General features: G+C 44.0%; 1 protein-coding gene across 1 annotated transcript; it reads right to left on the bottom strand.

Moving 5' to 3' along the window:
• Positions 1-627: 627 nt before the first annotated feature.
• LOC123843752 (CXXC-type zinc finger protein 1-like) lies at positions 628-3,887 on the bottom strand. Its single transcript, XM_045873452.1, has 8 exons — positions 3,651-3,887; positions 3,333-3,502; positions 2,780-2,987; positions 2,569-2,679; positions 2,198-2,247; positions 1,885-1,981; positions 850-1,002; positions 628-774 (listed from the first exon to the last, which is right to left on the bottom strand). The coding sequence occupies exons 1-8, from the start codon at positions 3,885-3,887 to the stop codon at positions 628-630; spliced, it is 1,173 nt and encodes a 390-aa protein (XP_045729408.1).
• Positions 3,888-14,525: the final 10,638 nt, after the last annotated feature.

Below are 14,525 nucleotides of genomic sequence, written 5' to 3'. Positions count from 1 at the left end.
ATAATTGTACAGAAGTTGATGAATTGGCTGTGCGCTAATCAGGTGTCAACTACATATCTGATGGCCTAGGATAAGGGACAGCAGGGAACAAGAGTCATCGGCCCCTCCTTTGCAAGGTCACATCTCCCCCAACAGAAGAAAGCCCGCCGAGCCCTAAGCGGGCATCACTTCACAGCCACTTCTGCATGTGCATGGCGGCCTCTCCCTAAGTACAGTTGCACTGTCACCCACCACCATTAGAGGTCTGAAATCGGGTCTGTGACCAGAAAGACAGGTCTGGGGGAGGGGGGAACGGATATTAAAATTCCTTGCTCTTCCAAAGTTTGTTAACAAAACTCTGGACGGTGGGGGATGAGGGCAGGGCAGATCCCCTGGCCCTGCCAAGATTCAGGGAAGAAAGAGACAGACGGATGGAAGAATGGATGGACACAGAGGGGAATTCTGAGGCCCCCTTCCCATGGAGGGGTAAACAGAGGCAGGAGAACAAATGGTGAACAGAGAAGCACAGAGAAACTCTAAGGTGACCTAAGGGGGGGGGAGAGTGGTTATAGGAACAAGGGTGTGAAGAATTCATTGAATGTCTCCCTTGCACAGGGTGTTGGGTACAGGACCTCAGGCAAGCAGGGCTCAGCTGTCTACTTTGGAGCGCAGGTCGGTGGTGAGTGGGTCATGCTGGATTGTCTGGTGAAGCATCAGGGCCAGCAGCCCTGCCCGGTTCGTCATAGCCGTGCGCACCTTGTGCTCCTGCTCAACTAGCTCTTCCAGCTTGTGCAACTGTGGGAGGTGAGCATGAGAGGGGGATTCCAGAAGGCGAGCCCCCCTTCAGCCCCAGGCAGCACTGTAGCCTACCGCACGAAGGCGCTCTAGGTCCACCTCAGCACGCCTCAGCTTCTCCCAGCAGTAGTGGAGGTTGCATAAGCGTTTGGGAAGACAACAGAAATTACCAGTGACCTCAAAGACATTGTGCACTAGTGGGCAACCGCACACCTCATCGTCTGGTATCTGTGAGCAAGAATGAAGGACAACATGGCATGGAGGAGGCGAGAAATCCGGAGTGATCAGCCAGGCACTATGAGAGGAATGGAGGACGGAGGGCAGTCGGGCAGGAAGAAGAAGAACAGGGAGTGACCCGGCAGGGGGGAAGAGAGGAATTCAGGGATGAGGTAGAGAAGAGGAGGCAGAAGGGGGGGTGACCTTGCATGGAGGATGAAGGAAGAAGTTAAATAAGCAGGAATGGAGGGGACGGAGGTGATCAGGCAGGAAAGGAAGAAGAACATAAAGAGATCAAACAGGAGTGGGAGGAAGGATGGAGGGGAGGTCTGAGAGCAGTAGATGAAAGAGGCCTGGTAAGGCGTGGAAGAAGTGAGGGAGGGAGGGCGGGAGGGATAGGGGCTGGTTAAACAGGGAGGAAGAAAGGATGTAGGAGATGACAAGCAGGGAGAAGATGACTGTGAGGCAGGCAGAAGAAGAATGGAGGGAAGTCCGAGAGTAAGGAAGAGAGGGAGGAAGAGAGGAATGTGGAGCAGTCAGGCAAGGGGTGGGAAAGGAATGTACAATGGTCAAGCAAGGAGAAGAAAAGAATGGGGAATGGTTATGCAGTAAGGAGCAAAAGAGGGAGGGAGAGAGAAATGCAGGGGGGCGGGGGGTAAGTCAGGCAGAGAGAAAGCAGGAATAGAAGGTAATCAGCCAGTAAGGAGGGGGGAATGTGGGGTGGTCAGGAAGGGAGAAGGGGACACATGAGGTCCGTCAGGAGTTATGAAGGCAGTCAGGCAGAAGGAAGAAAGAAATAGGAGGCAATCAAGCAGAGAGGAAGAGAGGAATATGGCGGTCAGGCAGGGAGCAGGGGATGAATGAAGGATGATGAGGTAAGGAAGGAAGAGTCACCTTGGTATCCCTTGAGTGCTCAGGGCACAGCACCTGGAGCCGTTTACAGTACCTCTTACTCTTTGGGTTGTAAACATCACAGAAGAGCCTTGTGGCCCTGAAGGGAGGTGGAAAGTGAAGTGCTAAGGGTCAGAAAAGGGGGGTCCCACCTTGAACCCCTGCTCATACTTTGTCCCTAAGCCCACCCATACCCTGCCCCTAATGCACCCACCTCTGCCTCTGAGCCCACCCACATCTTGCCCCTGATCTTGCCCACCTTGCTCCTGACCCTGTCCACATCATGCCTTTCACCTTGACTAGCACCCACACTCACCCTTCAATGCAAGTGGGGTACATGGACCCGAAGGAAGACTTGCACTCATACTGGGAAGAAAGGGTACAAATGGAAGGAACTGTGGATGTACACAGCATGCCTTCCCATGACAAAGCCCCAAGCAACACATTTGTCCCGGTGGTTCCTATACGCCTGCCTGGGCAGCCGGTGTCCCCCCTCACCATTGGCTGATACTCCAATGTTGGCCCTCATACTAAGGATGGAACAGAAGCATAAATGGGTAGAACCATGGATGTGTGTTGCATTCCTTTCTACAACAAACACCCAGGCACCAAACCTACCCTCCTTCCCACTGATTCCACCCAGCCAAAAACACCTTTGCCCCATCTGCCCCCAGCCAATTCCCCAACCTTGGCAAAACAGTGTTCCATGTGGCGCAGGGCAACACGCACACTGACTGACTGCCCGCAGGAGACACAGAAGATCTGCAGGTTTACGTTGTTCCTGTTACTTTTGTTGGTCTGCACAGGACAGTGGAAGGGCCAGTGAAGGAGTAGAAGGGGGAGGGACAGGACAAGATTTCAAATACCTTTCTGCTGCACCCAACCCATTCCCATTCACCTCCTCATCCTTGCACACAGCCTGCTGCTTGCCACGCAGAATTATGGCCTCAAGTTCATGGAAATGGCACTCCATGTCCTTCAGGCGGATGTGAGCATCTTGCTGCTCACGGTGGATGCGCTCAAGCATTTTTTTGCTGTGCTCCTCAGCAATGCAGGGGCTCTTATGCCACTGCTGGATGCGCTTGGGCAGAATCTCATAGATGCGGCTGGAAAGGGAGACAGCAAGAAATGTAATGGGACATCAAAAGAAGAAACTGATGAGTGACTGAATGGTGAATGTATAGAATAATGAATAGTAGATGAGTGAATGCTGGTGAATGGGTGATTGAATGGAGGATGGCTAGATGGGTGAATGACTGTAAGGGTGGATGAGTGGGTTGGTGGGTAGAACGTGTATGGGGGTGTTCAGTGGGTGGGTGGCTGTAAGGTGCATGGGTGGGTGGGGGGTCGGTGGCTGAATGATGGGAGGATACATGGGTAGAGGGATAAATAGACTTTTGGATGGCATAAATCATGCCCTACTCCACACCCTGTTGCTTAACTTCACTCACTCAGCTGCCAGTTTCATGCCACAGTCGTCCGAGCAGTACTTGGAGCCTGGCCGGGTGGGATACACACAGCCAGGTCCCAGGCACTGCCGCAGCAAGGCTAGATCCTTGGCATCTGTCTTGTCTGTGTGTTTCCACTTTTCCGTGAGCTTTTGCTTCTGCTTCTTCTCCTTCTGTGGGACAAGAGTGGTCAAGGTAGGGATTGGGGAGTTGATGTCAGCTTGTCATCTTCCTAACCTTGTACCCTTGCCCTGTATTCCACTCCTGACCCCTGTCTTCATGCCCCCCTCATTCCACCATTTCTGTCACCTTCCACCCCACCTTTATCTTCAAATTCTCCATTTTCTTCACATTCACTGCTGGTTTCTGCAGCACACCATCCAGGAACAGGAACTCGTCAGTTTCGCTCATCCAAGGCTGTAGGCCAGGAAAATGCCGGCAGGTCTTCCCAAATTGTTTTGTAAATGATGTTGGGACACCCCTTTGCCTTTTTTCCTCCTCATTGATGACCCTCTCTGCCTTCACTGTCCACTTCTTTCCACCCAGGGTCCCTGACATACCCTCATCAGGCTTTGTCAAAAGTCCCCTATGCAAAAGCCCCGGCATAGATTTCAGCCCTGAGGCAGGTCCTTTTCAGACAACAGCTGGGGTGTGGCTGTTGTCTGAGAGGCCTCCTTTACTGCCAATGGCACTGCCAGCATCTGGGACAGCCTGGACTTCTGCAGTCCACAGCAGGCAGCTGTGACCGAATGGGCGGTGGCCAGTGTCACCATGGCAAGGTCTTTGAGGGTATGGCGAGAAAGAGCTGAAGGGAAAATCCTTGCACCAGCTCCACTCCCCCATCCACCTGTGTCCTGGACTTACCAGAGACCAGGGATTACAAGTAGGGTTCCTGTGCTGGTGGGAGGAGGGCTCTGGGTTGGCACTAAATGAGTGGGACCAGACTTAACCTGTCCCACCACTCCTGGTCCCACCTTCTGGCCAACCGGCCTGGGACTGACTGGCACCACTTGGCCCTGCTTACCCACTTATCCAGACACACTTGGGTGGTCCATCCCAACCCACTCTGCCCACCTGAATGCATAAGGCCCTGCCCATCTGCTCAAAAAAGCTAGACGATACTCCCTTACACTTGGTCAACTCAGCCTGCCCCACCCTTCAGGACTCACTTGCTACCCTGCTTACCCTGCACCATGGACTCAGACAAACCGACTCTGCCTAGCCCACTCAAACATGCATGACCCCACCCCTCAGAATGCTCCACCCACCCATCTGCCCCACCCAGTCCACCTAGTCTCTCCAGGAAATGCCTGCCAGACTTCTGCCTTGGACACATTGCCTCACCTTACACTCCCAGCCCTGTGGGTCCCATACACTGCACAAAGGCATACCTAGCCCTGCCCGGTGCAAGGCCCTGTCCTCTTCCCAGACTCTCTCAGCCTCATATGCTTCTCCCCACTTCCCCTACATATCCGGCTCTGCCTTACCTCCCACTTGCTAAGCCATGCCAAGCCCCACCCACCCCCACTCCCCAGGTGCACATGTTAGGTCATGCCCTGTCTGCCCTGACTCACCTAGGATAATTTGATGATCGTTATTCTGAAAAGTACTCCTACCTATATCCAGTGACACCAAGTAAAATATATATACAAAATTTTTAAAAATGCACGTGTGTATATATATATATATACTCACACACAAATAGCTCTCAGTGATTAAAAGAGTAGGTACATACACTGAAAGAATATACATTTTTGATTAAGACAATTATCAGTGGGAGAACTGCTACTATTTTTGAGCTAGAGACACAATATTAATAAAAACTGACCCTGGAATTAGCCTTAAAGGAAGTCTAAACACATTCCAATGAATAAGTATTACATAAGGCACAGATAAGTTGCAATAGAAATTAATAAAAGGGGGGCACCAGGTGGCTCAGTCGTTAAGCGTCTGCCTTCGGCTCAGGTCATGATCCCAGGGTCCTGGGATCGAGTCCCGCATCGGGCTCCCTGCTCTGCGGGAAGCCTGCTTCTCCCTCTCCCACTCCCCCTGCTTGTGTTCCTGCTCTCGCTGTCTCTCTCTCTTGTCAAATAAATTAAAAAAAAAAAAGAAAGAAATTAATAAAAGGTTTAACTTCTTAAAACTGAAAACGCACTTCTAAGTAACTTTTGGTAAAAAGAAAAATAACTAAAATTAGAAAAAACTCAGAAGCTAATACGACCAAGAAAAATACATACCCAGCTGTGTAACTTGAAGATGAAAATATGAGAAAAGAAAGACAGAAATCGGTGATCTGAATATTCAACTCAAATTAGAACAAGTCACTATCCCGACTCCAAAGACTCCTATTATTAACCCCAAAATTCCCTTCGATGACCCCACACTCAGTCCTCCAATTACAGAACCTACAGTCCCTCGTCAAATTCTTCAAACTACCTCAGCGCCAAGGAAGCGCTAATCCGTGGAGAACCTCGTGCCAGGTGCAGAGAAAAAGTCCAATGGAGCTACTTCCGGCTCCGGTATCGACCTTAACCCCGCCCCTTCTTGAATGTGTTGGGTTTGCGCTTGCTCAAGATCCCCTGCAGAGCTGTTGTACTTCGCACAGTTGGAAGATCATGGTTTCAGAGAAACCACATCTGTACGTGTGGCATTCTGCAGAACATCACCAGAGGCCTACAGGGATACACTTATTTCTTCTGATGTCAGCACCAAGTTTCATATATTGGAGTGATTGATCATTGCAATATTGTATGTGGCAGGAAAATTGATCCCCTTATCATTTCCAATGATTTTGAATAATTTAATATTATTACTATTTTACTATCTTCTATTATTTTAATCATGTGGTGAGCAATGAGGAAAACAAACAAACAAAAACACATAAATAAATTTTTTAGTCAAGAGAGTAGAAAAAGATTTATAGAAAACCCAGGAAATAAAGAAAGCAAAATGTAAGAAGATAGGAATAAATTCATATTTGAAGTTAATATTTTATCACATAATCAGTAATAAAAAATTATTAATGGGTTAAACTCTCCAGTTAAGGTCAAAGATTGCCATTTTGGATGAAAAATAACAAATCTAGTTATATGCTGTTTATGCCAAACTTAGCAAATCATTAACATACAGAAACATTTGAAATAAAGGGATGGAAGAAAATTTTCCAGGGACATGCTAATCGAAATAAAGCAAAGTCAGTTATTTTAATATCAGACTAAAGAGACTAAGACAAAAAGTTATTAATTAGGATTGAAAAGGTCATTCTATAATGACATGATTCACCATGAATATGTAAAAAATTTCAATCTTATACACAATTAAATGGTGTAAAATAAATATAAAGAAAAATACATTAGAACAAAAGGTAAAATAGAAAAATAATATTCCCATTGTAGAATATTACATCCCCACTGTTCTTTTAATTCTCACTCACTCTTGAAGCCTATCTCTGGCATCACTATCTGGGAAGATCTGCTTCCTTTTCATCTGGATGACCAGCCTCTCTTCTTCTTTTTTTTTTTTTAAAGATTTTATTTATTTATCTGAGACAGAGAGAATGAGAGACAGAGAGCACGAGAGGGAAAAGGGCAGAGGGAGAAGCAGACCCCCCGCCGAGCAGGGAGCCCGATGCGGGACTCGATCCCGGGACTCCAGGATCATGACCTGAGTCGAAGGCAGTCGCCTAACCAACTGAGACACCCAGGCGCCCCAGCCTCTCTTCTTTTTTTTTTTTTTTTTTTAGATTTTATTTATTTATTCATGAGAGACAGAGAGAGAGGCAGAGGGAGAAGCAGGCTCCCAAGGAGCAGGGAGCCTGATGCGGGACTCGATCCCAGGACCCTGGGATCATGACCTGAGCCGAAGGCAGACGCTTAACCATCTGAGCCACCCAGGCGCCCCCCAGCCTCTCTTCTGAATGAACTTTTGGACCTAATTATAATAGCAAGGATGTTCCTTTTATTTTAATCTTGAAATTAAGAAGGAAATGGGGGGCATTGCCCGAACCCTTCACACCTGTTTTGTGTCTGTCTTCCTCACTAGAAATGAAAGTAGGAACAATGTTGGTCTTGGTCAATGCTGGTTGCCCAGTGCCCAGTTTACTGCCTGGCACACAGGGGTATTCAGTGGCCATCAATGATCAAAGGAATGCATCAGGGACCCTGCCCCTCAAGTGTTGTTGCAAAATGGCAAATTACTGTAATTTATCTGGCTCTATATTATTCCTTGAAGATAAAAGCGGACATATGCCATAATTTACATTAGAGTTATGTTTAACGAATCATTGACAAGAAAAGTAGTGTTCAAAAAATGTTTAAGATCTTTCTGTTAAGAAGCTATTTTCCCCTGATTCATGCCTGGCATCCAATGACAGTGTCCCCAGCTAAATCTTCACAGCTTTTATCAAACCCAGTTTAAGGAGTGGGGCAGGAGATAAGAAATCCAGGCTGAACTCAGAAGTAGTCTGTGAACTTCAAAGAATGTGTTATCTCGCTATGGTCATGAAAGTTTCTAAGCACTACTTGTGGTGTCCAAGCTAATGTTTTAACTTCTCTTTGAGTTATTTTTCACCACTGTGGCCCACTCAGTGAGTCTTGGAAGGCTTTTTGCTCTCCTTCACCTCTGAGTTTGTACCTACTTCTCCAGTGTCTCGTGTCTCTTTACTGCTGCTTTCTTTCATTCCCAAGTCCACAGCACTAGTTTAGGTTTCTCATATTTTATATCATAATGAACTTCTGCCTCTGAAATGTGACTGGTTGATCCATTTTGCCTCCAGTATTGTCTTTCCAAAGGACCACAGATGAAGAAATATGTCACCATCCTCCTTGGGAATCTTCCATGGATCCCCCAAATCAGAATAAGTTCTCCACTCTATGATGTGCCCCTCAAAGTTCTCTATGACAGGACCCCACTTTCCTGTGGCAGACAAGTCCTCTTTCCAGGCCCTCCAGGTGTCAAACACTCAGGGCATCCTGGATATTCACTCTCTTGTCAATCCAGCATTGGCTTCCACATATCAGCCTTTGCTCAGGCCTGCCCTTCTTTTTTGCTAATTCCTACTCACCTTTCAAGACTCAGCTCTGCCACCACATTATCTGTGAAGTTCCCTCTACTTCTTTTCCAACTGGGTGACCTGTTTCTCTTTTGGATGTACTTGTGGGCACACTTAGAATAGTGAGTGGTGTTCCTTTTACTTTAATCTTGGAATTATAAAGGATAAGGGAATGTTTGCCTATACCTCTCACATCTGTTTATCTATTTTTGCCTGTTATCATTCTGTTTGTCTTTCAAGGCTAAGCTCAGAGGCTTGCCCCACTAAGATGCCTTCTTCAAACCCCTTGTTCCTCCGTCTTCAGTTTTTCCACAGCAATTCCATCATTCTGCTTTGCATCACTATGTGCATTGCAGGGTTCTCCCCTCCACCAGACAATTAAGGCAAAGTTGACTGTGAATGCCCTGACTCCTAGCCCAGTGCTCCTACAACAGTTTCTAGTGATTCTTGACTTATTGCTTTGGCCTCTTCTGACATCCCAGAGACATTAGATGCTAAGTGCTTTGTGAGCAAAAAAGTACCTCCTTAGAGATAAACACTAGAATGGCCATCCAGATGGGGTGGAGCAAGAACATGAACCTGCCCAAGAGCAGATACTCTAAATTTAACCTTTCCTCTGTAGACTGCTTATAATTTTGTTTTTTTATAACATCTAATATATCAAATTTTATTTTACAGATCATGCTTTGAGTATCATATCTAAAACTCTTTGCCTAACCCAAGACCACAAAGATTTTCTCCGATATTTTCTTTCAGATATTTTACAATTGTATATTTAACCTCTAGGTCTATGATCTGTTAGATTTAATTTTTGTATAAGGTGTGAGATGTAAGTTGAGGTTCATCTTGTTTTGGGGTTTTTTTGGAGTTTTTTTTATATAGATATCCGATTCCTCCAGAATTATTTATTAAAAAGATAACCCCTTCTCAATCAAAAAGACTTTGCACTTCATTCAAAAATCAGCTGGCAAGAAGAGGATTCTGAGAAGATGGAGGAATAGGAAGCACCAGAAACCTGTCCCCTATCTAGACAACACTGCGCTGGCATAATCTTCCTGGTATAACTATTTCAGAACTCTGGAGAAGAGAGACTACTTAAATAATGGCCCAGGGGCGCCTGGGTGGCTCAGTTGGTTAAGCGACTGCCTTCGGCTCAGGTCATGATCCTGGAGTCCCGGGATCAAGTCCCGCATCGGGCTCCCTGCTCGGCGGGGAGTCTGCTTCTCCCTCTGACCCTCCCGACCCTCCCCCCTCTCATGTGCTCTCTCTCTCAGTCTCTCCCTCTCAAATAAATAAATAAAATCTTAAAAAAAAAGAAAAGAAAAGAAAGAAAAGAAATAATGGCCCAAAACTTCATAATTTGATGAAAGATATGAATATAAACATCCAAGAAGCTCAATGAACTCTAGGTAAGATTTACTTGAGGAGAGCTACATCAGGACACATGGTAAATGAACTCTCAAAAGACAAAGAATTTTGAAGGTAGCAAGAGAGAAGTGACTCATCACATACAAGGCATACAAGAGATTCTCAATAAGATTAAAAGCAGATTTCTCCTCAGAAACTTTGTAAGGCCAGAAGACAGTGGGCTGATATATTCAAAATACTAAGAAAAAAGACCTGTCAACCAAGAATTCTATATCCAGCAAAATTGTCCTTCAAATGTGAGAAAGAAAGTATGACAATCCCAGATAAACAAAAGCTGACAGAGCTCATTACCACTAGACCTGCCCTGCAAGAAATGCTAAAGGGAGTCTTGCAGGTTGAAATGAAAGGACAACAGAGAGTACCTTGAAGCCATATAAAGAAATAAAGATCTCAGTAAAGGTTAATACATGAGCAATTATAAAAGGTAGTACTATTTATTGTAACAATGGTGCACAACTACACTTATTTTCTTCATGATTTAAGAGACTAATACATTAAAAATGCAATTATTGAGGAGATTTTTCAAGATGACAGTGGAGTAGGAGGACCCTAAGCTTGTCTCATCCCACAAACACAACTGGATAACTATCAAATCATTCTAAATACCCCAGAAATCAACCTGAAGACTGAAAGAACAAACCCCATAATTAAAGGGAGAGAAGAGCCCACGGAAAAAAAAGGTAGGATGTGCAAAGATGTGGCGTAGGGGAGAAATGGACTGCAGGTGCTGCTGAGGGGAGGAAGCCATGATTGCAGAAAAGGGCAAGAGAGAAAGGAGCACACAGGGAAACACACAAGGAGAATGTTTTCCCGAAGCCATTGGCTTGGAAAATGAGAGGGGCTGAATTTGATGGGTTCTTGTAACCAGCAGGGTTTAAAACCATGGAGTTTTAAAGGTCAGAGGGCTTTGCTGGGATAGAGCCTGGAGGGCACAGCCCTAGTCCTGGAAAGAAGGCAGGTAAACAACCTGGGGGCAGACAACATGGAAACAGCAATTTGAAAAATGCCTGGGACACACAGTAGGGAGATTGTTCACTCTTCTCAGAGCTTGTCCCTGAGAGTCAGTGTTCACAGAGATGCCTCTCTGGGAACAAAGGAGCTGGCTGGTGCCATTTCCCTCCCCCACCCCTCAGCATAAACACAGAGCCACCTGAGGGAAGGAGCTCAGTACAGACACTGGCTGTCTAACTTGCTTACACCAAGCCCCAGGCCCCTGTGATCTGGCGGGACTGCCCTTCTTAGACAAGCTTGCCTCTGTCCCAGCACAGCAGGCTCTACCCCCAGAAGACCAGCACAAACCCCTCCCCACACCATGTCTCCTGACCAGAGAGTTCTACAGGGCCTCAGTTCTGACAGAGCTGGTGTCAGGTCTCATTTCACAATCAGACCAGAGCACACCTAGTTAAAACTAACCACACTCAGGCCAAGGATGAAACACTGCCTACTGTAGGCAAGGATAGCCTCTGCAAATGACTGGCTGAAAGATACAGAAGCCAAACACAATAGCAAAGGACATGCAGCACACACTGGAAACACTCCCTGAAGCAAAAGAAGTCCTTAACTTACAAGGGAAGACCCATAAGGCTAGCTAGAGATTTCTCAATAGAAACTTGTCAAGCCAGAAGGAAGTAGCATGATATATCCAAAGTGCTGAATGGGAAAAGTTTGCAGCCAAGAATACTCTACCCAGCAAGGTTATCATTCAGAATAGAAAGAGAGATAAAGAGTTTCCCAGACAGACAAATCTAAAGGAGTTTGTGACCACTAAACCAGTGTTAAAAAAGATTCTCTGGGTGTAAAGGAGAGATCAAAAATGACAAAAACAAGAAAGGAATAGAGAAAATGTCCAGAAACAATGAAAAAACAAGTAACAAAATGGCACTAAATACATATCTATCAATAATTACTTAGAATGTAGGGGCACCTGGGTGGCGCAGTCATTTGGCGTCTGCCTTCGGCTCAGGTCATGATCCCAGGGTCCTGGGATCGAGCCCCGCATTGGGCTCCCTGCTCCGCGGGAAGCCTGCTTCTCCCTCTCCCACTCCCCCTGCTTGTGTTCCTGCTCTCGCTGTGTCTCTCTCTGTCAAATAAATAAAATCTTAAAAAAAAAAAATTACTTAGAATGTAAATGGACTCAGTGCTCCAATCAAAAGACATAAGGTGTCAGAATGGATAAAAAAAAAAAAAAACTCTTCTGCACTTTATATATATTTTTGAAGGCCTCTTTTCCCTCTTTTATTTTTTATTATTAGTGATTGTGGGCTATGTTTTCACTTCAAAGATATGGTAAGATTTATAACTTTAAGGCATTGAGAAATAATGTACATTTTTTGTTTTGCAAGTATTCCAGGGCAATTGCTATTTAAAATTTCCTTCCTTAGGGGCTCCTGGCTGGCTCAGTCAGATGTGTGACTCTTGATCTTGGGGTCATGAGTTCAAGCCCCCTGTTGAGTGTGGAGATTATTTAAATAAATACATATTTTTAAACAAACAAACAAACAAATAAACAAATAAATAAACAACAAGACCCATCTATATGTTGCCTAGAAGAGACTCATTTCAGACTGAAAGACCCCCACAGATTAAAAGTGAGGGGATGGAAAAAACTTTGCCACACAAATGAATATCAGAAGAAAGCCAGAGTAGCAATACTTATGTTGGAAAAACTAGACATCAAAACAAAGACAAAGAAGAGAATTACAAAATAATAAAGGGAACAATCCAACAAGAATATACAACAATTGGAAATATGTATGCATCCAACTTGGGAGCACCCAAATATATAAAACAATTAATAACAAACATAAAGGAACTAATTGTTACTAACAATAATAGTAGGGGACTTTAACACCCCAGTTACATCAATAGACAGATCATCTAAACTGAAAATAAATAAGGAAACAATGGCTTTGAATGACACACTGGACCAAATGGGCTTAACAGATACATTCAGAACATTCCATCCTAAAACAGCAGAATACACTTTCTTTTCAAGTGCACATGGAACATTCTTCAGAATAGATCACATATTATTAGGTCACAAAACAGGCCTCAACAAATACAAAAAGATTGAAATCATACCATGCACTTTTTCTGACCACAACAGTATGAAACCAGAAGTGAAACACAAGAAAAAAATTGGAAAGACCATAAATGCATGGAGGTTAAAGAACATGCTACTAAACAATGAGTGGGTGAACCAGGAAATCAAAGAAGAAATAAAAGAATACATGGAAATAAATGATAATGAAAACACAATCGTCCAAAATCTTTAGAATGCACCAAAAGTGGTCACAAGAAGGAAGTATATAGCAATACAGGCCTACCTCAAGAAGCAAGAAAAATCCCAAATAAACAACCTAACCTTACACCTAAAGGAGCTAGAAAAAGAAAAATAAACAAAACCTAAAACCAGCCAAAGGAAGGAAAGATTAGAGTAAAAATAAATGATATGGAAACTAAAAAAACAGTAGAATAGATCAATGAAACCAGGAGCTGGTTCTCTGAAAAAAATTAATAAAATTGATAAATCTCTAGCCAGACTTATCAAAAAGAAAAAAGAAAGGAACCAAATAAATGAAATCACAAATATGAAGGAGAAATAACAACTAATACCACAGAAATATAAACAATTATAAGAGAATATTATGAAAAAAATATATGCCAACAAATTGGACAAGCTGTAAGAAATGGACAAATTTCTAGAAACATATGAACTACCAAAACTGAAACAGAAAGAAAAAGAAAACTTGAGCAGACTGATACCCAGCAAAGAACTTGAATCAATAATCAGAAAACTCCCAACAAACCAAAGGCCAGAGCCAGATCACTTCAGAGGGGAACGCTACCATACATTTAATGAAGAGTTATACCTATTCTTCTCAAACTATTCCAAAAAATAGAAAAGGACAGAAAACTTCCAAGTTCATTCTTTGAGACCAGCATTACCCTGATACCAAAACCAGATAAAGACTCCACTAAAAAAGAGAACTATAGGCCAATATCCCTGATGAACATGGATGCAAAAATTCTCAATAAAATAGTAGCAAACTGAATCCAACAATACGTTTAAAAAATCATTCACCACGATCAAGTGGGATTTATTCCTAGGTCTCCAGGGTGGCTCAATATTTGCAAATAAATCAATGTGATACACCACATTAAGAAAAGAAAGGATAAAAACCATATGATTATTTCAATAGATGCAGAAAAAACATTTAACAAAGTACAACATCCATTCATGATAAAAACTGTCAACAAAGTAGGTTTAGAGGGAACGTACCTCAACATAATAAAGGCCATCTATGAAACACCCACAGCTCATATCATCCTCATTGGAGAAAAACTGAGAACTTCTCCTCTACAGTCAGGAACAAGACAGGGATGCCCATTCTCACCACTGTTATTTAACATAGTACTGGAAGACCTAGCCACAGCAATCGGACAACAAAAAGAAAAACGCATCCAAACCAGCAAGGAGGAAGTCAGACTTTCACTATTTGCAGATGACATGATACTCTATATAGAAAACCCAAAAGACTCCACCAAAAAACTGGTAGAACTGATACACGAATTCAGTAAAGTTGCAGGATACAAAATCAGTGTATGGAAATCTGTTGCACTTCTATACACCAATAATGAAGCAGCAGAAAGAGAAATTAAGGAATCAATCCTATTTACAATTGCACCAAATACAATAAAATACCTAGGTATAAACC

Source organism: Mirounga angustirostris, unplaced genomic scaffold (genome assembly GCF_029215605.1).
Source record: "Mirounga angustirostris isolate CCGP_5_RB_7025 unplaced genomic scaffold, mMirAng1.0.hap1 SCAF_11, whole genome shotgun sequence".
NCBI classification, from domain to species: Eukaryota; Metazoa; Chordata; class Mammalia; order Carnivora; family Phocidae; genus Mirounga; species Mirounga angustirostris.
The sequence above is the reverse complement of the archived record's forward strand: the minus strand, read 5'-3'. Positions and strand labels throughout refer to the sequence as shown.